Here is a 23,448-nt window from a genome sequence, read left to right on the forward strand (position 1 = left end):
AGTTATTAATACACTAGAAATAGGCATTAATATAGTAATAAATACCAAATTTGTGAAGCTCAACCAAATTAAACCTAAAAACTTTTAAATCTATAAATATTAAATAAAACCTTTAAATTTAATTGTATGGATCAAATTTATAAATNTTTTTTTTTTTTTTTTTTTTTTTTTTTTTTTTTTTTTTTTTTTTTTTTTAATCCTAATGTAAACATAATTTAGTTTAAATCTTTTTGAAATATGTTTGAGAAAATCTATGCTCCAATCTTTAGTATTCTCTTATTTACTATCTCATTCTTACTAAGAAACGGAAAGAAATAGAGGGGACTAAACAGGAACAATAGGGATCCACCGAAGAAGATACTTCTCCTTCCCTTTTTTTTGGAAGAAAAGGAGGATCACGACAAAATCGATGAAACGGAAGAGGTCCAAATAAATGAAAAGAAAAAAACAAATGATGAATTCCACTTTGAAAGGACACGTTGTCAAAAGACTGAAAATTCTTAATGAAAATAAAGAAAATTGCACTTTTTGAAATATGTTATAAATTTCTATGTTACCCACTTGTTTTTATATCTTAAACATTTGCTCACAAGACCATCATAAGACCATCAATGTTAGGTTTGAGTTTGAGTTAGATGTACCGAATGATTTCTACTTTCTTTCTCATAATGTTAGGTTTGAGTTTGAGTTAGATGTACCGAATGATTTCTACTTTCTTTCTCATAATCATCAAATTTTTAATGGTGTTCAATATGAGATATCCAATAGATGAAAAAGTAAGTATTACCCATTCATTTTGATTGAGAATAATATAAAGAGAATCATTCAAATCACGGATTCATCGAGAGACATCACGTAAACACAATCCCACACCTTAAGATAATTATATTAATTAAGCATAATAATTCAAACATTCATTGGTAACAACTTAATAATGCACAAATTACCATTTCAAAGATCAATGATTCAATCTTTACCTATCAACAATTGTTGAGCTAAAAAACGGTGACGACAGATTCTTTCTAAGCTTTACTATCGATACCAATTCTATCAAGCCTTCGATTTTTTTTTTTTTNTTTTTTTTTTTTTTTTTTTTTTTTCTTGTTATTCAAAATTTTTCATGAGTAAGTCACCGATCTGAACATGGGCCAATTCATTAAAGCATTGGCAATTTCTTTAAAGCTTGTTAAGTTTAAATAAAAGAAAGAGTTGGAACCTCAAGTCCAAGTGTCGGATGCAATTCTAGAAAAGCTGTTTCTATAGGTTGGTTCGTCTTCAACTGCCTCCACAACGCCTGTGCAATATATAAAAATTGGCCAACTTTGTTAGTTCTGCTTTATCAAATCCTGTTCTTTGTTCTTGCTCCATATCATAACCAGAGAGAACCCCATTAAGGACATCAGCACAGTCTGCAAATTATCACCCCCAAAAAAAGAAAAAAGAAACCTGTTACTTCTTTAATGTAGGAGGAATAGTGCAGATTAAGAAACTGGAACAATCTGATCGAGGAAATATGCTTTAAAGATTTATATCCTATTTTGCTCCTAAACTTTCGTGCTAATTCTACTTTGTTTCCTAATTTTATGTTTTAGTTTATAATAAGTGAGACCCCACATCGGTTGGAGATGAGAATGAAACATTCCGTATAAGGGTGAGAAAACCTCTCCCTAATAGATGCGTTTTAAAATCTTGAGGGGAAGCCCAGAAGGCAAAGCTCAAAGAGGACAGTATCGGCTAGCAGTGGACTTGGGCTGTTTCAAATGGTATCAGAGCCAGACATCGGGCCATGTGCCAGCGAGGATGCTGGGCTCCCAAGGGAAGTGGATTGTGAGATCCCACATCGGTTGGGGAGGGGAACAAAACATTCCTTGTAAAGGTGTGAAAACCTCTCCCTAATAGAGGCATTTTAAAATCTTGACCTCCCCAACAGACACGTTTGAAAGCCCAAACAGCCTAAAAAATATGAATAGATGTCTACATGGACAAGTTTTTGAAGGCAAGTGTGTAGGTTAGATGTCAAATGTATAAATGTATATGGGTTCTTGTTAAATGATTAATAAAAAATTAACAGCATTACTTTTTATGCTAAGTTTAAGGGCTAAAATGAATGATTGAAATAGACTATTCGAAGGTTTAGTACCAAATCAGAATGAGTATCAACTAATGGAAGTGTTAAGATAAATATAGAATCTCTTTTATAATTAGTATTCGAAATAAATAACGATGAATGATCCATTATTTAAAATCATAACAAGTGTAAGGAACAGAAAGAAAATAACTCACCGAAATTGCAGGGGGCACACTAACAAGGGGATCCTGGAAAAACCTGTTTGCCAGAGCAAGGGCAAGGAGACTGCTTTGCATTCCTACAGAAGGGGAAAGTCTATCAATTTACTGCAAGCAATGTAATGTAATCTTTTGGATATTCAACTGCTGAAAAATGGTCAAACCTGTCTCATAGGATAGTGTTCTCTGCAGTGCTTTCACATCGGGTGCCCGATGAAACGCAAGACCGGTCAAGAAATAACCAGCTACAAAGGCAGATAAATGAAAAGCTACAATGAGCAGTAATATGGAAAATCCAAATGGGGACATAACAGAGTTGATGTTAATAGCTAGTGGAGCTCCAACACAACAAGCTGTCACCAATACCGAAAGTGGAGGCAAAAAAGGCCGTATGGCATCACAGATCCTTGGAAAGAACCTGAAAGGATATTATATATAAGATAATGGCAAGCTCTCAGCAGATGGGATTTTGAATATAGTTATCTGGAAATATTTCATTACCGATTCAGAAGCAACCCTGCAGCAATTGGTACAACTACAATCTGTGTAATGCTAGATATCATCCCTTTAACATCAACTGGAAGTTTCTTTCCAATGAGCAATAAAGATAAAAATGGAGTGACAAAAACAGCAGTAGCAGTGGATAATGATGTCATAACAACGCTTAAGGGAGCGAGGGCTGGATCAGTTAAAAACGTAGCGTAACTTGAGAGTTGTGCCCCACTAACACAAGAGACCAGCATGATTCCAGCACCTGATCGATTTATTGACGAGAAGGTTAGAATTCTCCAAAGTCCAAACAGTTTGGTATTGATTGAGGAAGCTCATTCTCACCTATTGCAGTAGGAAGACCACACAAAGTCACTGCGATCGTCCCAAATAGATACCCGAGAAGCGGTTTGACAAAAAATTGGCCAACATAACCAGCAAAGATAGCTGCTGGTTGCTTGAGTGCTTCAAGAAAATCCTTTTCACTGGAATTAACCCCAACTGCAAACATCAAAAATCCTAATGCAGGGGCATAGTACCTGTAAAAGCACTGACATATATCAGAAGATAGTCAAACTTCTGGTAAGAATACAAATATAGTTCAATCAACCAAGCTTACTTCAATAACCTTTATCACCTGCTAGTAAACCAAGCAAAAGATGGTGGGAAAATAAGGGCAACCAGTGTGCTAGCAAGAACCACATGAGGCAGGAGAGAATTTGACTGTTTCAGTATCTTGACAAATGTAGCTTCCTTTTGCTCAAAGATCTGGTGAATATGAAAAGAAATTCCAACAGCTACATTAGAATTAATGTTGACTTTACTCTAAGATATTGGCAATCTTTCGTTTCACAAAGTAAGTACCCATCTAACGAAGATTCTAATGCTCGTATTACAAACAATTACTTTAAAGAAAATGTTTCAGAATTCAAGTCATGTTCTAAAATCTATAATAGGTTTCTGGTATTTCAACTTGGCCAAAATTTCAAACATGTTTTTTTGAAAATTAAGAACTAGATCTCATTTGACAGACTAATTCTACTATTATCCTATTTGATACATTATTGCAAATGAGGAAATATAGATTTGAAATATGCTGACGCCGAAATACAATAAAATTTGAACTTCCTCACTTTTAAACTCCTGCAGCTAAACCAGCAACCTAGGGAGGAACTAGAAATTCGTTCTATGTTTTCTGAAATTCCACTTCCTGTTGTAATCCAATCATGATTTGAACACATTTCCACAGATGTTCTTACTTTTAAGACTCAGAATGCCAAGAAAGAGGAAGGAAAATGCTTATTGCTGACTTCCTGTTGTTTAATCGATTATTTAATTGAATGCTTTTAGACAACATGCACCTTGATGACCCAGCTTATCTGTTTCTAAAGATCACTAAAACTCTTTATTCGGATACTCCATCTTCTATTTATTCCGCACTTGTTAAGGTCCTAAATCTCAACATATTAATATAATCAAGAAAAGACAAAAGCATGAATACTGCTGAGAAAGATATTTTAATTCAACAAAAACATCACCGGAGGTGAACTGTTGGAAGAATCTTGATCCGGCTCCAAAAATTCAGAAAACTTTTCCGGAACACATCTTGAGAAAATCGAGAATCGAGAGCTCCAATCAGAAGAAACTAGACAAAATTCAACTCAACTCAATCAGCTAACAAAACTCGAATTCAGTAAAACGAGACCAATAGCAGGAAAAGGAAGTGAAAACTCACACGAAGGATTCGAACAACGAACAGAACCTCCATCAATCCGCGGCGGTAAACGAGCAAACAGCCCCAAAGTTGACTGATGACGAGAAGAGATAGAAGTAGGGAACTCCAATCGAGAGCGATGAACCCGATGAAAGCGATGAATCTGCAAATTCTCCCCAGAAATGGTAGAACTCAAATTCATTCTCATTGTGAAATTCCTATTTTTTTTCCTTTAACCGACGAGAGATCGAGCGATGAACGGGTTAGAAACTTGCGATTATGACAATTGTTTTGAAGAAAATTACGGCGAGAGTTCACAGATTTAGTAATATTGTAACTGTTAAAAACATCTCCAAAATTTTCTCCTGTTTAAAATGGAACTTATTGTGAAACTCTTCTTTCAATAATCGTTTTTTTGTAAGTTCATTAAATTATTTATAGCCAGGGGTCCACACTTCTCAATAAGACTAATCTCAACATTTTTAGGTCAAACCCTTATTTTTTAAAAAATTAATAATATTTTAACCTCGGGTATGAAATTTTAGTTATTAATACAACAGCAAATAGAGCGTTGAAGTTGGGTAGGGTTGTGAACTTTGTTCGGGTTACGAACCAACCAACATTTTTGGATTGGTCAAAGATTTTTCCAACTCAACCTAACTCAATTTGTGTACACGCCTACTTATAACTCACAATCCACACACATGCTCGTGGGTCCACTAGGTAGGTTCGTTAGCGTGATATCTAACCCTGACTGTGGGCAAGCATGTGATCATATAGTCGAAACTAACGTAAAACAAAGGAGCACAGACAACCTTGCAAATGTATGTATTTGATTATAGTCAGTGAGATGATGCCCATAGCTTCAATTCATTGCGATACGAATACACGTTTTTATGGTATTTAAAATCGTACTTGCAACATATTTTATATCACGGTATCTTGCAAATTTTATTCATGGTCATAACAGTCATGAACGGATATATATATGGAAGCAAAACGGATATATATGGAAGCATATGCACCTAATAATTCTGGGCAATGAAAATATATTAATCCATATAAAATAGTAGTTGAACTAACATGTGTGTTAGGATCACACAACAACGCACACATTCGATCTAGATGAACACAAAGAACAAAATAGAGAAAATGCAACGAGAATATTGGCTAAAAGTTTTGTATTGTTACTTACCGTGGGAGAGAATACACATTTCAAAACTCTGCCGGAGAGATATATATAGTTTAGCTTACTGTATATAGTTTTATCATATATAATCATTTACTATATATAATTATCTACCATACATAACTTTACCATATATACCTCTACCAATATAACTTTTTACTATACATCCTATTTACTATTACAATTTACTATATATGTCATTTACTAAATATAGTTTTACTATGTATAATCGTTGACTAAGTTGAAGCAGCATAACATAACAATTCTCCCACTTTAGACGGGTCTAGTCAACTAAGAATTTCATTCTCAAACGACCATGAGCATCTTTATGGTACCATACCAATTGAGACTTTGCACAACCTCAATATTCCAACATCAACACATTTTGTCAACATGTTTGTTGGATTCTTTGCACCCTCTGTCTTCTCACAACACATCAACATCTTCCACTAACCTGCAAGTGAAATGGTATTGCCCTCCGTGTTTTATCTTTAAATGATAGATCAAGTTCCTCCAACTGTATGACACTCTGATTATCTCTATGTAGAATATTTTCGTGCTGCTTCTTGCCCAATTCTTCCAGATAGTCAGTCATTCATATTGTCTCCTTTCCAGCTTCAGCTATTGCCACGTACTCAGCCTCTGTACAACACATTTTTGAAGCCTAGGCATCCCATCATCCATGGCTTGCTCCCACTTGGTTGTATCCTCCAACTGTAGGGCCTCATCAAAGGGCTCTAGTTCCCTTCATCAGCAATAGTCTCAGAAGTTTCATGAGTAATGAAGGTACATAGTACTCTGATAGTATTGGATGATCTTCTCAACACCGGTTCAAGTGTCACTTGCTCTACCGCTAGTTCCTGTGCAACAGTCTTAGAAGTTTCTTGAGTATCTACTACAACATCACTAGGTGATTTTTTCCGCAACTCAACCTCAACTCTCACTTGCTTCGTTGTCTTGGAACCTTGCTTCACATCTAATTTCTCAACAGTAGTCTCAAGAGTTTCATGAGTATCTGCTACAACATCACTAGGTAAGTTTCCCTACAACTCAAACTCAACTCCCACTTGCTTCGTTGTCTTGGACCCTTGCTCCACATCTGGTTTCTTAGCAGTAGTCTCAGGAGTTTCATGAGTATCTGCTACAACATCACTAGGTGAGTTTCCTGCAACTCAAGCTCAACTCCCACTTGCTTAGTGGTTTTGGAACCTTGCTCCATATCTGTATGGACCATTTCCAACCGTACTTTCTTCAATTCTCTGGCATCCTTGGGAAGCTAACTCGTTTCTGCTTGCTCATAACACAATTCTCACAACAACCTACATCAACAGATTTCAGACCTTCTAAAACTCTTTTCGCAGTCGCATCTTCATTCCTTTCACGCTCATATGTCCAAGTCTATTGTGCCATAAACTTGAATTTGAAGCACTCTCAGCAACACTAGCTATGTTCAGACACCCTGCAGTGGTGTATAAGGTTCCAGATTTTGTGCCACATGCTACCATCATAGCACCCTTCATAATCTTCCATGAACTCTTCCCTAACTCTGTTGCATAAGCTGTCCAACTAACCAATAGAGATCAGGTTCTTCTTAAGACCAGGAATATATCTGACATCCTTTAATGTCCACTAATTTCCTGTCAGAGTTTTTATGCAGACATCTCCTTTTCCTTTAATCTCCAAATCTTTGTTGTCGGCAAGACACACCTTCTCGAAATTCCGAAACAACTCTTTATTTGGAGACGAATGAAAAGATGCACCTGAATCCAGAATCCAGGATTCAATCGAACTGTCCACGCTGAGGATTAGAGCATCCCCAATGTCTTCTGCTGAATTTATAGAATCATCATCATCTCCAGATTTGTGATTATGCTCCCTCTTTGGTCTTGTACAATCTGTCCGAAAGAGACCTTTTTCACCACAATTCCAACACGTTATGTTTGGTCTATTTGAAGATTTTTCTCGGTTCTTTGATTTTGATCGCCCTTTGTTTGAGCCCTTCGGTTTACTTCCTCCCCGTTGGTAAACACTGAGAGCACTACCAGATGAATTTCCAATTTCTTGTTTGCGAATACTTTCGCTGAGAACTACATCTCGAATTTCATCAAACTTCACTTTATCAAATCCTCAGGAATTGCTGATTGCGGCAACAACAGTATCTCACGACTCGGGTAAAAATAACATCAAAATCAATGCTTTAATTTCATGATTGAAATTAATTTCCACCGAACTCAGTTAACTTACGATCATATTGAATTCATTTATATGATCAACAACAGAACCACCTTCAGACATTTATAGATTGAACAATCTTCGCGTCAAATACACTTTATTTATAGCCGACGGTTTTTCGTACATATTCGACAGCGCCTTCAACAGATATGACGTTGTCTTCTCCTTGATGATGTTGAATGCCACGTTTCTGGATAGCGTCAACCGGATCAGCCCTAAGGCTTGTTGATGCTTGAGCTTCCACTGCTCCGTGGTCATGGTATCCGAATTCACCCCCAACAGGGGTTTGTGAAGATCTTTCTAGTACAAATAATTTTCAATCTGCATCTTCCAGAAACCGAAACAAAGTCGAGTCACTTAGGTCAAATGAGCCAACGAGGAGATGTCGAGTCGATGAAGTCGAGCAATAGATGATCGACTAGGTGGAGACAACCCTGAGCTATCGTCCAGTGGATGACTCGAAGAAGTTGAACAGTGTGTTGTGTGAGAAGATGACTTAGAGGGTTAAGTCATATAGACATTGGACTGGCTCAAGAAGTGGGTCACATGCTTGAGGCCTGACTGGTGTTCGTGTTTAGCTGCCTCTTGTGGTATTGGTTGGCTTGTGCCAACATATCCATCGAAAGAAATAGATTATCGCTTGAAAGAAATTAAGTTTTGTCCATGGTCGCATGCCCAGTTCCAAACCTCTCTTACTTGCTTCCCTGTTAGATTGACATTTACTATTCTTGTTGTGTCAATACTAAAGTGCATATCACCAAAATCATCTCTACACCTAGCATGACTAAAATGCCCCCAAATGTATTAGAGCGGTGTGATTAGTTGTCAATTCTTCCTACCCAAATTATATGCTATCAAAACTATGGTGGTTGCTTATTCGCTTCTAGCTTATAACATTGATTTCTTTCAAATTGTTTTCAACGTACTTCCTCGTTCATATTTTCTAAAAACATTTCTATCAAACATGATCCGAGACTCGAGCATACGTCAATATTATCCGCGAAGTCCAAACTTCACACGATTGAGTTCTCTAGGTTAAGAACAAATGTTACCCAATCGCTATCCCATTGTTGTAAGAGTGCGATCGTGACACTATGCTCACGTTAGCACATTTGTTTAAGTTTTTAAATAAAACAAAACTTGATTTTTCTTCCTAAATTTAATATATATATTTTTTTTAAAATAAAAAAAGGGTTCAAATTTCTTATTGTTGTTTCTGGTGTGGAGGAAGATACCTACGCGCTCATTGGTAACAATGTATTTTCCTTTCATCAATGGTTTCTCAATTTTGTAGAAGAAATGATAAGAATAAGATTTGCATAAACAAACAAATTCTATCTTCTTCTCTGCTAATTCCAATTCATTTGTTTGATTCTTGTAAGCTTTCTTTCATATGCTCCGCTCGCCATTTTTGTACCTCCAAATGATAAGATGGCAAAGCAGGCGAATTCTGTTTTCCTCGAAGAATGGTTGAAGAGCATCAGCGGTATAAGCAGTGGTTTTCACTCCAAAATCAGTTCCTCGTCTGCTCGAGAAATTATCCAAGCATGGGCTGAGCTTAGAAGCAGTTTGGAGCATCGATTGTTTGATGATCGCCACATTCAATCTCTCAAAACGCTCGTTAACTCTCAATCGTCACTCTATGTTGCTGACCCACAAGCTAAGCTGGTTATTTCTATACTATCTTCTCCGAACTTATCTCTTCCTGATGAATCGTATCCTCTTTTCCTGAGGATTCTTTATATCTGGGTTAGAAAATCTCTCCGGCCCTCTTTAGTTCTTGTCGATTCATCCGTTGAGATTCTCTCGCAAATTTTTTCTTCCAAAATTGGATTGAGGAAGAATCCTTTGTTCATCTCGGAAGGGGTTTTGATTCTTGGTGCTAATTCGTATGTAGTTTCAGCTTCTGAAAAATCCAAATTATGCTGTTTGGAGTTGCTTTGCAGGATCTTGGAAGAAGAAGAATGGCTACTGATTGGATCAGTTGGAGGTACAGTTCCAGAATTTTTTGCTGGGATTGGTTATGCTTTATCTTCATCAGTGAATGTTCATGTTGTTAGACTGTTAGATTCTTTATTAGGAATTTGGGGTAAGATAGGTAGCCCTACTGGTAATCTTTCTACTGGGCTAATGATTTTGCACTTGATTGAATGGGTGACTTCTGGTCTGATTAGTCTTCATTCATTCAAGAAATTAGATCTTTTAAGCCAAGCTGCTTTAGAATCTTCAAAGGAAAGCTATGCTTCATTTGCTGTTGTAATGGCTGCTGCTGGAATATTGAGGGCTTTTAATTCTTACAAAGCCTTGTTGAAGAGTTCAGAAAGAGAAACAATATCAAGAATAAGGATTTCAGCCGTGGATTGCTTAGAATCTATAGCTAAGAATTTGATTTCTACTATGGAAGGATCTTCAATTACAGGCAATGACCATGGAAGGAGCCTGCTTCTATTGTGTATTTCATTGGCAGTAGCACGTTGCGGTCCTGTGGCATCTCGCCCACCTGTGCTCATTTGTGTTACTTATGCTTTGTTGACTGAAATATTTCCTTTGCAGCGTTTATATGCCAAACTTCTCGAATTCTCGCTTGGTGAGTCGGGTGTGTTGGGGCATTCTCTAGTGAAAGAGCATCTGGATAGTGTTCCGTTTAAGGAAGCAGGGGTAATCGCTGGTGTTCTTTGTAGTCGGTATGCTTCAATTGATGAAGATGACAAAAAGTTTGTAGAGAATCTTGTCTGGGATTACTGTCAAGACATCTACTCAAGGCACCGACGAATCGGTTTGGTGCTTCGTCATAGAGAGGATGAATTACTAGAGAATATAGAAAAAATTGCAGAGTCTGCTTTCCTCATGGTTGTAGTTTTTGCATTAGCTGTCACAAAAGAAAAGTTAAATTCCAAATATACACCGGAAACACAGTTCGATGTATCAGTAAGAATACTCGATTCATTCTCTTGTATGGAATACTTTCGTCGTATTCGCATGCCCGAATATATGGATACTATCCGAGGAGTTGTTGCAAGCGTTCAGGAGAATGAGTCTGCCTGTGTCTCTTTCATTGAATCAATGCCCTCATACCAAGATCAAACACATGGGCCAGGTATTGGTTTCAAATTATTTTACTTTGCCATGAAAGTTAATTATTTGGGTTCTTATGCTAATATTGTTCTATGCTTTAAGAGGATTTGAAAATTGAAATTCATTGTTTTTTAGATAGCTCTATTGGGCAGAAATTACAATATACATGGACCGAAGATGAGGTGCAAACTGCACGTATGTTGTTTTATATACGAGTCATTCCAACGTGCATTGAGCGTGTTCCTACCCAAGTATACAGGAAGGTGGTAGCTCCAACAATGTTTTTGTATCCTGTTCTAGTAAACGTATTCTCACGAATTCCACTTTCTTTATTCTTATTTTTTCTCGTGAACTATATTTTACTTCCTATTACCAAGTCGATTAGATATATGGGACATCCAAATGCAAAAGTAGCCCGAGCTTCACACTCGGTGTTTATAGCTTTCATATCAGGGAAGGACGACGACGAAGATGGAAATAGAGTGATGTTGAAAGAGGAGCTTGTTTTCTACTACATTGAGAGATCTTTATCAGTATCACTCTCAACTTGAGACTTTTTTCTTTATTTGTTCAACAAACTTTAGCTTTATAAATTGAGTTGATGTGGAGTTTTCAACTTCTATGATTTTAGGGATATCCTGGCATTACACCATTTGAAGGTATGGCTTCAGGAGTTGCAGCTTTGGTTCGATATCTTCCTGCTGGAAGTCCATCCATTTTTTATTGTATCGACAGTTTGACTGTAAAAGCTACAAGCCTTTGCAGTGAAAACTTCATGGATGATGCTGATCTGTGGAAGACATGGCAAGGAGACTTAGAGCCTTCCAAGAAAATTTTAGACATGCTTCTACGGCTCATTTCTCTTGTTGATATACAGGTAATATACTACTTTGTATAACTTAAGATGCTTGTTCTTCCATATTTAGTGTGAGATCCCACCTCGATTGGAGATAACTTAAGATGCTTGTTCTTCCATATTTAGTGTGAGATCCCACCTCGATTGGAGAGGGGAACGAAACATTTCTTATAAGCGTGTGGAAACCTCTCCCTAGTAGACGCCTTTTAAAACCGTTAGGCTGACGGCGATACGTAACGGGCCAAAGCGGACAATATCTGCTAACAGTGGGTTTAAGCTGTTACAAATGGTATCAGAGTCAGACACCGGCGGTGTGCCAGCAAGGACGTTGGGCCTCCAGGGGGGGGTGGATTGTGAGATCCCACATCGGTTGGAGAGGGGAACGAAACATTCCTTATAAGGGTGTGGAAACCTCTCCCTGGTAGACGCATTTTAAAACCGTGAGGCTGATGATGATACGTAACGGGCCAAAACGGACAATATCTGTTAGCGGTGGGCTTGAGTGGTTACATTTAGTGCCGAATTCATTTTCTATTCTTTCTCTTTGAACAACATATTAAGATATCTTGTAAATGAAATGTTAATTTCACGAAATTAATTATGCAGGCAAGATATTATTCAATTAGATTTTGGTTGACTTACTAGCAAATTTACTTATTTGATGTACTTCAATTAGTAGTCACTGATGAACTAATTACTTATATACTTGAATTTCTATCTGATTTTCTTTTGTTTGGATTTTACATCTGCCATATTTTAGGTACTCCCAAGCTTGATGACGAATTTAGCACAACTGGTCATCAAGTTACCCTCAGAAGGCCAAAACATGGTTCTTGATCAGTTATACTCCCTGGTTTCAGAAGCTGATGATGTCACACGCAAACCCTTGTTAGTCTCATGGCTACAATCATTATCTTATCTTTGTTCACGATCGAGGAGTGCCGATGCTCACTCCAACGAGAAGCAAACTGCACGGCTTTCAAATTTTTCATGGATTGTTGACCCATTGAACCGTATTCGATCCTATGCACGACTTTGAGGTATGAGTTTTTAATTCTTGGTTTGATTTTCTTCTTCCATGTTAATAATGTTAAGTTTATTGCATATGCTGTACATATAAGATTTTCCTTATGCTTTTATCCTAGTTGTGTTTATCATTTGGAAGCTGTGTATTTTTGTTTAAAGAAGCAACAAATTATGGTTGAGATGCATGTATTTTGTTTATTTGGAAGCTGTGTACTGTGTGCGAAGTTTTCATAGACATATTAGAAGGCTTAGAAGACGGATGGTGTAAAATAAATATTAGTACTATAAACCTGAAGATTCTTATTGGATGACCCAAATTACTAATTTCAAGTCCAATAATCATAACCACAAAGGGGCTCAGCAAAGCCATATTAGAAACAGAAACATTTTCTTTAGACATTTTCTTTCCAGTTCTCCTGATGGTTCTCCTGATGGTTAGAGCCACATTGGAACAGTTTAAGCCCACCGTTAGAAGATATTGTCTTCCTTGGGCTTTTCCTTTCGGGTTTCCTCTCAAAGTTTTTAAAACGCATGTACTAGGGAGAGGTTTTCACATCTTGTTCTCCTTCTCAGCTGATGTGGGATCTCACAATCCACCCCCTTTGGGGTCCAGTGTCCTCGCTAATACTTGTTCTTCTCTCCAATCGATGTGGGACCCCCCCAATCCACCCTCCTTCGGGGTCCAGCATCCTCTTTAGGCTCTGATACCATTTGTAATAGCCCAAGCCCCACTGCTAGCAGATATTGTCCTCTTTAGATTTTCTCTTTCGGGCTTTCCCTCAAGGTTTTTAAAATGCGTCTACTAGGGAGAGATTTCCACATCCTTATAAAGAATGTTTTGTTCTCCTCCTCAACCGATGTGGGATCTGACACACACAGTTTATAAAACATGTTTTATATCATGTATAATACTGACGACACAACTATTTTCAGCCCAAATGATAAGGGCATGCTGGAAAATTAAATATTCTCTTAAACGCCTCTTAGTTATACATCAACCTCTTGGAAACAGGTACCTAAACACAAAAAATGAGGAAGTTTGTGGATGGGCTACCTTTTCTGGTGTATAATTTTTGCCTTTTAACAATCTCTGGCATTCATCCAGAGGATGATCCTAAAGGGAGCCCATTTTGGGACAAGTTCGAGGCTTAATTAGTTGAATGGAATGTTCATATCTAAAGGTGGAAGGCTTAGATTTGCTCAATCTACTCCATCAAGTAAGCCTAAAGAAACAAGGACAGCTGCCCTTTACCTAAAATTCCTAAATACGATGAGTAGTTTGGTCGTTTCCTCAGGTTTAAGCTAGAAAATAGGCTGTAAATCAGAATTTTAAAGGATTACTGGCTTTGTGTTAGAATTTGAGTTCTCTCCAACCAAAAAGACTACTTGCGAGTGACTGCTGGAACTCTGAACATGATAACTAGGATTTGGGACAGATTACAATAAAGAATCTCGTTGGACTCTCTCCTTTTGGTTGCTGTTTACATTTTGTAATCCCACGGCTAGGAAGAAGCTAGCGGGTATTGTCCTCTTTAGGCTTTCCCTTTTGGGCTTCCCCTCAAGATTTGTATAATATGTGTGCTAGGAAGAGATTTCCGCACCGTTATAAAGAATGTTTTGTTCTCCTCCCCAACCAATGTGGGATCTCACAATCCACCTCCTTTCGGGGTCAGCATCCTCGTTGGAACTCATTCCCTTCTCCAATCAATGTGGGACCCCCCCAATCCACCCTCCTTCGGGGCCCAGCGTCCTTACTGGCACACTGCCTCGTATCCACCTCCTTTCGGGGCTTAGCCTCCTCATTGACATATTGCCCGGTGTCTGGCTCTGATACCATTTGTAACAGCCTAAGCCCACTGCTGCTCTCCATTTCGGGTTTCCCTTCAAGGTTTTTAAAATGTGTTTGCTAGGAAGAGGTTTCCACACTCTTATAAAGAATATTTTGACTCTCCTCCCCAACCAACGTGGGATCTCACACATTCTAAGGATGAAGCAACTACAGATTACTTTTTCCCTATTTTTCTTCTGCGGCTAGGGAGTACTCCTTCCTTTTGGATAAGTTTAATCCATGAGTAGCTTCCAGAAGCTCTTCCAGGTTGCTGGCTGGACGGTATAGAAATTTGTGGAAAACTGTGACGGTTGTTCTTATGGATTGATAAAAATCAGACAATTACAAGCTGTTGGGAGCTTAAAAATGGTCATAACTCATAACTCTGTAGTCTGTTTCCATACAATGGCATGAACTGGTGATGAGAAACTTGTGCTCGACTTCCAACTAATTGATGGAACTCCTACTGAAATATCACTATGCTACTTTTGTATTTATTCATAGTCGGTAGAACTGAAACTAGAACTAAACCCCGTCCCCGCCCGTGTTTTGATGTCGTAACTTCACTCAATCTTACTGTGTGTGTTTGCATTTATTTACGTAGGTGTTGTCACCGAACGACCAACATATTTAAAAGAGAACGGTTTCGGTCGCTAGCCGTACTAGAAGGGCCAAGCCATGACAGACAAGAACCTCTTCGACTCAATTCCAACATAATTCCTCTCATGCTATCACATCATTTACTCGATTAAGTATCGGTAGCAATCATCGATACGAGAATGATGCATTGTAGTTGTAGCTGATCTTTTGTTACCATGATATGTACAATTAATTTCATAGCATCATTTTCTTTTATTTATTTGAGTTAACAATGCTTAAGCTTTGATTTTTATTATTTTAAATTTAATAATTCAATATTTCCACGTATATTTAATTAATCTACGTGGATAAAAATCGAAATGTAATTATTCCTTCTATTTGAAGCTTTTCCATTCAATATTAAATGCAGGAACATTGAATCACATGGCTGTTCATTATTATTATTGTTATTATTATTGTTTTCATTAAATTACATGTTTTTCAACCAATAATATAAATTACTATTTTTGTTTCTGTATTTCTTCAAATATTCAAATTTAATAATTAATCTTTAATTTATAATAAGTTGTCATATATATATATGAATAATTCATATACCTATAATATTTATTCACTATTTAAAGTGCCACATAGATTTTATGTAAATCAAATATTGAAATTGATGCTTAATTAATATTAACTATAAGGTTATTGAACATAATTGAATTATTTGTTTTTTAATCTTATTAATTGTCTAATTCTATTAAGGAAAATAATAATAATAATAATTTATAACTCAATTCAGGAATAATTAGTTTTATTATTATTCTAAATAATATTTATATATTTTTTTAAAAATTAAAAATATTTATTTGTTTATTAATTATTCTGAAATAATTTTAAAATATTTAAAATAAAATAAAAATGATTTATTAAGCGAAGTGTAGTAAGCGTGAGGCCGAAGTCTTCAAAATGGAGACTATACCGACACTCTAAATTTGTCATCTCCTTAATCCAACGGCTGATATCTATCTTCCTCCTAAATCTGAATCTCCACCGTCCGATCATATCACCCTCCAAAATCCACGTTCCCTTGCGTTATCAATCGTCTTCCTCAGCTTCTCTTCTTCTTCTTCTTCTTCTTCTTCTTCTTCTTCCAGATCCGATCTCGCTCTTCCTTTCTCTCTCTAAAAACCTGCAACTCTCTGGAGAGAGAAATTTGTAGCTCCTTCTCTCTTTCTTTCTCTCTTCCTCTTTGGCCATGGTGGAGGCTCAGACATGGACCACTCGCCGAATGAGCAACCCTCGCCTCGATGCCTCCGCCGCCGCGGACCAGGCTATCGATATTCCAATGACGCCGCCCAGTGACGTCCGCAACAGTGCGGCTGGTTTTCCGATCGGATCCTACCTCTCGCCGAACGTCTTGACGGTGGTAACTATACTCTCATGGTACTTCTCCAACATTGGCGTTCTTCTTCTCAACAAATATCTTCTGAGCTTCTATGGTTACCGGTACCCTATCTTCCTCACGATGCTTCATATGCTTGCCTGTGCGGCTTATAGCTATATATCGATTAATTTTCTTGAGATTGTTCCGTTGCAGCACATTCTTTCTCGTAAACAGTTTTTTAAAATCTTTGCTCTCAGCGCCATTTTCTCCTTCTCTGTTGTTTGTGGGAATACGTCTCTTCGTTACCTTCCGGTTTCGTTTAACCAAGCCATTGGTGCTACGACACCGTTTTTCACTGCCATTTTTGCCTTTTTGATTACTTGTAAGAAGGAGTCTGCTGAGGTTTATCTTGCGCTCTTGCCTGTGGTGTTTGGGATTGTTTTGGCCAGTAATAGTGAGCCCTTGTTTCATTTCTTTGGGTTTTTGGTGTGTGTTGGCTCTACGGCTGGACGGGCGTTGAAATCTGTGGTTCAGGGGATTTTGTTGACCTCAGAGGCGGAGAAACTTCACTCTATGAATTTGTTGTTGTACATGGCTCCGATGGCTGCTATGATTTTGCTACCTTTTAGCCTTTATATTGAAGGGAATGTAGCTGCCATTACTGTCGAGAAAGCTCGAGGGAATTCGTATATTGTATTCTTGTTGCTTGGCAATGCTACGGTGGCTTATTTAGTGAATTTGACCAATTTCTTGGTGACCAAGCACACCAGTGCACTCACATTGCAGGTGCTTGGGAATGCAAAGGCTGCAGTGGCGGCTGTTGTCTCTGTTTTGATCTTCAGAAACCCAGTTACGGTGATGGGCATGGCAGGATTTGCTGTGACTATCATGGGTGTGGTGCTTTACAGTGAGGCGAAGAAGAGGTCCAAAGTGACAACCCATTGAAGATAAGATAAGATCTCGATTAACTTTATGCGGATCGATCTCTATGGAAATAAGGGTGCGTCCATTTTCTTTGATTTATTGCTTTTTTGGCTGAATCTTTCGAAGTAGAGAATGGAATGTATATGATTTAGGAAGAAAAGGAAAAGCTTATTGATCTCTTCCTTTCTTCTTTGAGTTCTTCTCGATTGGAGTGGTCATCAATGGGAGTGAATTTCCTCTCCTTTTGGCCTTGCTGTATCTTTGTGTACTTTTGCTGCATCCTGGGTTTCCCAGATGATTCAAATATATAATGTTCAATTTGATTCCGTGGGGAGGGAAATAAATTTCTTCTCCCTACCTCCATTTTGTTGAAAAAAATCTCTTGAAGGGTTACCTGAAAGGTCTCTAATTATTGTCACTTAGTTAAACTTGTGTAGTTTCAGAAAGGCTCAGTCAAAGAATGCCAAGTAAAGGCAAAATAGCACACACCAAATGACATATTGTCAATATTAATTACTTTGTTGCCATTATTTCAAATGACCATCTGTTTTCTGGTTGTCTACTTTATTGTCACATGCTGTGATTCTTCACCTTTCTATTTATTTCCTTGTTTCAGGGGAAGTGACTCCTTGTAAGTGTACCTTTTTCAACCAAATTTTGTTGCGTTTATACTTAATAGATGGTTTGGACAATCAAAATCTTGAGAAATTTCCAATGAAATGCTTTGGTTCTTGGGATTTTTCTGTAGCGTAGTGATATTATTGTACTAATAGTCTTGTTTACTCTGGTTGAACCCTTATGGCTGTTATGATCAGTTGGTTCCTACAAATGCATTCAGAGTATGGATAGATTTTTAAATATCAAAAGGGTTTTGTACATAATCTGATTATTCTGTCTCTTAGAACACATACTTATGTTATTTTGAGTCGAAGAGTCACGATGAGCAACATATTAGATGTATGATGAGAGAGATGCTACAAAAGTATTTCGAATTTGTATATTGTGGTTATTAGGGACATGCTGATTTTTCAATCCACGCCGTGACGGTCTACTCAATGTCATTGTTACTCTAAAGCTTATTATTATCCATCTTGAAGTCGTATATTGTAATTAAACTTCTCTGTATAGATCTTTGTTGAGAAAAATCATGAACTTGGCTTAATCTTTGGACTGAATGATTGATTTGGATAATGTGAATGATGTATTGGACTGAATTATTTGGATTCTGCATGGTTGCTTGAGATATGGAGATCTCTTTCATTCTCATCTTCTGTCATCATTTGTTGTATCCTATGGGTGAAAATGATTCAATGCCTAACCCCTACCTTCAACCTTGAACAAACCAAATCCACTGTGACCTAACCTTGTTGCTTTGTTCTTGGATTACTTCTTGATGACTCGGGAAATTCAAATCTTCTTATTCTGATCGTTAAGCAAACTATTTTATTCGTTATTGTTAATCTTTTTATACATCCCTCTTGACCGAGCTAGATTTATTATGGTCTCCAACTTTAAAAATCTTAATTTTAGTGGTATATATATATATATATATATACATGAACTTTGACTAAATTTATGGATCAAAATGTAAATTAAATTTTAATTTACAATAAAAGATTTGATTTTGTAAATGCATTGTCTACATCAATAAAGATAAATTGACATGTGGGTTTATGCCTTTTTATTTAAACAATAATAATAATAATGAAAAAATTGTGACTTTGATAAAGAAAGATTAATGTTTTATAGCCACGCATGTTTTAATAGTATCTCCTTTTTCTAAAAATAAGAAAAGAATTAAAATTAAAATTATTTTAAATTTAAAAAAATTATATAATCGTATTTCCTTAAATTATTATGTTATCAAAATAAATAAAATTAGTGTATTATAAATTTAAGGTTGTTCTTATGTACTACCCTTTAAATTTAAAACAAATTATAATTAATGAGTGAGATTTATGGTATTATTGACCAAATAAAATAAAAAGTTTAAACATTATGATGATGTATTAAAGAACAAATTAAACATTACGTAACCTCTTTTATAATTATAATGCTTTCATTTCCACTCTCAACTTAGAATATTATATTCGTAAGAAAATTATGTTCTTATGAATTTAGAATAATAGAAAGAGACTTTTCACGTTTTCTGAGGAAATGACATTATTTAAAAATTTTATTCTAGGAAAAATTAAAATTTGGTCGTGAATTTTGATTTAGGTTCATTTCGATGCTTAGATTTTTCAAATTTAATAAAATTTGCATTTGGTAGCATATTCTTAGTCTCTCTATCTTTCGTTTTACTAATTATTAAGATAAGTTGAGGTAGTATCTGTTAAAAAAAAATATTTGGGCCCAAAAGTCCGAGTCTAAAGTTAACAAGGCCCAAGTCCAATAGTTGGACTCGAAAGCTATTAAAGTACTTGCACACGTGCCCGTAAAAAATTATATAAATATAGAAGCTCTCTCTTTCATTTAAAAAGTTCAAAAGTTGAAAGGGATGATAAGACTCGTGACCTATTGACTTCGAAAATTAGAAATCTCTTTGAATATTTGAATATCTCAAGACAGTAATTAACTCTTTAATAAGTTAATGATCGATCTCAAGAATAAGCAAATTTACATTCGAGAACAAGTCACAAAACCCTCGAGACAAATTAACGTTCGAGAATAAGTTGCAAAACCCTCAAGCTAACTTTAGTACATTTGAGAACAAGTGGAAAGCCCTCAAGATAAATGGACGCTCAAGATAAGTTGCAAAACCTTTCAGATAATTATGAATTTGAGATAAGTAATAAAACGATCAAACATTTATGCAAAATCAATTCAACAACGATTATTTTTTAAATAATCCCGACCCATCCCGACGTACTTCCTTTGTAAATTATGGCCACAAACTTAACTAAGAAACTATAATTAATGGCTTCACCACTTTTCCCACGAGATATCCATCCTAAAAGCCTCACCAAAGTATTGGTCTCAATTTGATTTAACACATCAATCCTCACTTTTTCCAAGTTCTTGTGAACAATAAGAACAACCTCATCAATACCCAAAAACAAATATAATCAACAAAACAATCTTCCCCATTCCCAAATTTCTTCAAAAAAACCAGAAAAAATGGACATAAAACAAACCCCTCCTCCCATTTTTCATGTAAACCCTCGTCTCGTTGACATACGTGAAGTACCTTCAGAGGGCGAGGAGGAGGAGGAAGGAGAAGAACACGCTCCGCCAAAAATGGCATCGGCGTTGGCTGATGCCATTGAGAAGCGGATGAAGAAACACAACAATCGGTTATGGCCACCGCAACCTCCGACACAACAACGGAGTTTCGGACGACAAATGTCGTTGGAGACGGGTTTGAATAGGGAATCGAAAGGGAAGGGCATTGAGAGAATGGCTCTCCCAAGGAGTGGGAGAAGCTTTGGAGGGTTTGATTCTACCATTGGTGAAGGGAAGAAAGGAGATTTTAGTATCTTTAGAACAAAGTCAGGTCTGAGTAAGCAGAATTCTATAATGGCATCGAGAAAAGATGATAAAAATGAAATGGAATCTCAAAGAACTTATGAAAGATCTGAAGGAATGGATGAATGTGTGAATAAAAGTGTTCCGGTTGGAAGATATTTTGCTGCTCTTAGAGGTCCTGAGCTTGATCAAGTCAAGGTATGATAAGCTTCTATCAATAACTATATTAAACTAAGATCATCTTCAAATAATCTCTTTGATTTCAGGACTCTGAGGACATTCTTCTCCCAAAAGATGAGAAATGGCCATTCCTTCTTCGGTTCCCGATCGGATGCTTTGGTATCTGCCTCGGCCTCAGCAGCCAGGCCGTGCTATGGCGGGCACTGGCGACCAGCCCCGCTACTGAGTTCCTTCACGTCTCCCTGTTCATCAACCTCGCCATTTGGCTCCTTGCCATGGCTGCTCTTTTCGCTGTTTCAACGACCTACATTCTCAAATGCATCTTCTACTTTGAAGCTGTTAAGAGAGAGTACTTCCACCCTGTTCGTGTAAACTTCTTCTTTGCTCCTTGGGTTGTTTGCATGTTCCTTGTCATCGGCGCCCCGCCAGGGTGGGCGTCGGAGCCGCTCCACCCGGCTCTCTGGTTTGTGTTCATGGGACCTTACTTCCTACTCGAGCTCAAGATTTACGGGCAGTGGCTGTCCGGGGGGAAGCGTCGTCTGTGTAAGGTGCCTGAATAATTTAAGTTTGTATGCTATGCAATATTTAATCTAGTCTAACTCTATTTAAGTTCACAATCTTTTATTCATATTTCAGGTGGCGAACCCGTCAACACACCTGTCGGTGGTCGGGAACTTCGTCGGGGCAATACTGGCAGCAAAATGTGGGTGGTTGGAGGCAGCAAAGTTCTTATGGTCAGTGGGGTTCGCACACTATCTCGTAGTGTTTGTGACATTGTATCAGAGGCTGCCGACGAGTGAGGCGCTGCCGAAGGAGCTGCACCCTGTTTACTCCATGTTCATTGCAGCGCCCTCCGCCGCCAGCATCGCTTGGCAGACCATTTATCGAGACTTTGATGGCTTGTCAAGAACTTGCTTCTTCATTGCTTTGTTTCTCTATATTTCCCTTGTTGTAAGGATCAACTTCTTCACTGGATTCAGGTTCCACTTCTCTTCCCTTCTTTTCTTCTTTGATGGCTTGTCGCCAAAAGGTCCCCGTCTCCAACCCCGTTAGCTAAAACGGGGTTGTAGCTAACGAGGAGAAACTCCTCCCCCCTCCCTCCCTCATTTTATTAGCTTACATGGAGTTTTTTTTCACCGTGTTCGAGGCGAGACTCCAGTCCCATAGGTTAAATAGATATTCTACTAGCAAGCTCTAAATTTTTTAAAATTTCAAACTAAAATGCATCCAACACTTTCTAATCTTTTGAGTTTTCCCCATTTTTTCTTGATCTATATTATCCTTAATGTTGCACAAATTCCTAACTAAATACAAAATTTTCGATTAAAATTTTGAAACTTTATTTTATAAGTGGTTGTCATGATCATTTTATAAGTTTAGTTTGCTAGGAAACGAAGGCATTTATAGAATCTACTTTTTGAAATTTCATATGTATATTATATAAAATAAGCATCCATAGAGAATTCAGAGAATGTACTTTTTGTAGTTTTCCCCCATGTGAACAGCCGCTGTCCATCAAACCCAAGAGACTGCCTTGGATCACACCATCACTGAATGAAAAACAAAATAGACATCAGAATTTGCATTACAACAGATCAATACAATTATTATACCTGAAAACATGTGAACTTTTACAGGTTTTCAGTGGCTTGGTGGTCTTACACATTTTCAATGACAACTGCTTCAGTGGCGACCATAAAGTATGCAGAGCATGTCCCTACAGTTGTAAGTAAAGGACTGGCACTTGCCCTTTCTTTCATGTCCTCTACCATGGTGTCCCTTCTCTTTGTCTCTACTCTCCTTCATGCTTTTGTTTGGAAGACATTGTTCCCCAATGACCTGGCCATTGCTATCACAAAGAGGAGACTTATAAAGGACAGGAGACCCTTCAAAAAGGCCTATGATCTAAAGCGCTGGACAAAGCAAGCTCTTACCAAGCACAACAAGGATTTTGATGCACAGAATGAACAGCTTGAGACTCCTTATACAAATGTCTCAACCAGTCAGAAGAGTTCATAAATCCACATTAATTTCCCAGAAAAGTTGTGTAACATTCATAGTACCAGTATTGTAACATTCAGACTTTGATTCATTGCAGTGTTCATAATATAGAAGACATGAGTTTCTATAATGAAAACCTCCTCAGGATCATGAGTTTCTACACTTGCTCATTGAATGAATGAACTACCAGTAATATAAATGGTTAGCAATT

General features: G+C 37.3%; 4 protein-coding genes and 1 long non-coding RNA gene across 9 annotated transcripts; 3 read left to right on the forward strand and 2 right to left on the reverse strand.

Moving 5' to 3' along the window:
- Positions 1-856: 856 nt before the first annotated feature.
- On the reverse strand, positions 857-4,862 carry LOC111800389 (probable sodium/metabolite cotransporter BASS6, chloroplastic). Of its 3 annotated transcripts, XM_023684056.1 has the most exons (8): positions 4,511-4,862; positions 4,314-4,420; positions 3,413-3,543; positions 3,121-3,314; positions 2,788-3,040; positions 2,451-2,704; positions 2,284-2,366; positions 859-1,409 (listed from the first exon to the last, which is right to left on the reverse strand). In XM_023684056.1, the coding sequence occupies exons 1-8, from the start codon at positions 4,695-4,697 to the stop codon at positions 1,326-1,328; spliced, it is 1,293 nt and encodes a 430-aa protein (XP_023539824.1). In that variant the 5' UTR covers positions 4,698-4,862; the 3' UTR covers positions 859-1,325. The 3 variants fall into 3 exon arrangements, with proteins under 3 accessions (XP_023539825.1, XP_023539826.1, XP_023539824.1); XM_023684057.1 differs by lacking the exons at positions 4,314-4,420; positions 4,511-4,862 and having other exon boundaries at positions 857-1,409; positions 3,121-3,325; positions 3,413-3,504; XM_023684058.1 differs by lacking the exons at positions 4,314-4,420; positions 4,511-4,862 and having other exon boundaries at positions 857-1,409; positions 3,395-3,483.
- A 4,240-nt stretch (positions 4,863-9,102) lies between these two features.
- LOC111800037 lies at positions 9,103-15,660 on the forward strand. Of its 3 annotated transcripts, none has more exons than XM_023683611.1 (7): positions 9,103-9,159; positions 9,293-11,007; positions 11,121-11,271; positions 11,371-11,518; positions 11,617-11,862; positions 12,602-12,881; positions 15,300-15,660. In XM_023683611.1, exons 2-6 carry the CDS (start codon positions 9,342-9,344, stop codon positions 12,878-12,880), a joined length of 2,490 nt encoding a protein of 829 aa, XP_023539379.1. In that variant the 5' UTR covers positions 9,103-9,159; positions 9,293-9,341; the 3' UTR covers position 12,881; positions 15,300-15,660. The 3 variants fall into 3 exon arrangements, 2 of the variants coding, with proteins under 2 accessions (XP_023539379.1, XP_023539380.1); XM_023683612.1 differs by having other exon boundaries at positions 9,129-9,167; XR_002815950.1 differs by lacking the exons at positions 9,103-9,159; positions 15,300-15,660 and having other exon boundaries at positions 9,174-11,007; positions 11,617-11,644; positions 11,751-11,862; positions 12,602-12,734.
- Positions 15,661-16,424: 764 nt separating this feature from the next.
- LOC111800038 (probable sugar phosphate/phosphate translocator At1g12500) lies at positions 16,425-17,981 on the forward strand. The gene has a single exon (XM_023683613.1). The coding sequence runs from the start codon at positions 16,536-16,538 to the stop codon at positions 17,607-17,609; it is 1,074 nt and encodes a 357-aa protein (XP_023539381.1). The 5' UTR covers positions 16,425-16,535; the 3' UTR covers positions 17,610-17,981.
- Positions 17,982-20,518: 2,537 nt separating this feature from the next.
- LOC111799537 (guard cell S-type anion channel SLAC1) lies at positions 20,519-23,399 on the forward strand. The gene is made up of 4 exons (XM_023682892.1): positions 20,519-21,254; positions 21,323-21,784; positions 21,873-22,216; positions 22,874-23,399. Exons 1-4 carry the CDS (start codon positions 20,709-20,711, stop codon positions 23,253-23,255), a joined length of 1,734 nt encoding a protein of 577 aa, XP_023538660.1. The 5' UTR covers positions 20,519-20,708; the 3' UTR covers positions 23,256-23,399.
- Positions 22,637-22,990, reverse strand: LOC111799541. The gene is made up of 2 exons (XR_002815847.1): positions 22,899-22,990; positions 22,637-22,786 (listed from the first exon to the last, which is right to left on the reverse strand). It is a non-coding gene; the product is annotated as an uncharacterized LOC111799541 (long non-coding RNA).
- Positions 23,400-23,448: the final 49 nt, after the last annotated feature.

This window comes from Cucurbita pepo, chromosome LG08, assembly GCF_002806865.2.
Source record: "Cucurbita pepo subsp. pepo cultivar mu-cu-16 chromosome LG08, ASM280686v2, whole genome shotgun sequence".
NCBI classification, from domain to species: domain Eukaryota; kingdom Viridiplantae; phylum Streptophyta; class Magnoliopsida; order Cucurbitales; family Cucurbitaceae; genus Cucurbita; species Cucurbita pepo.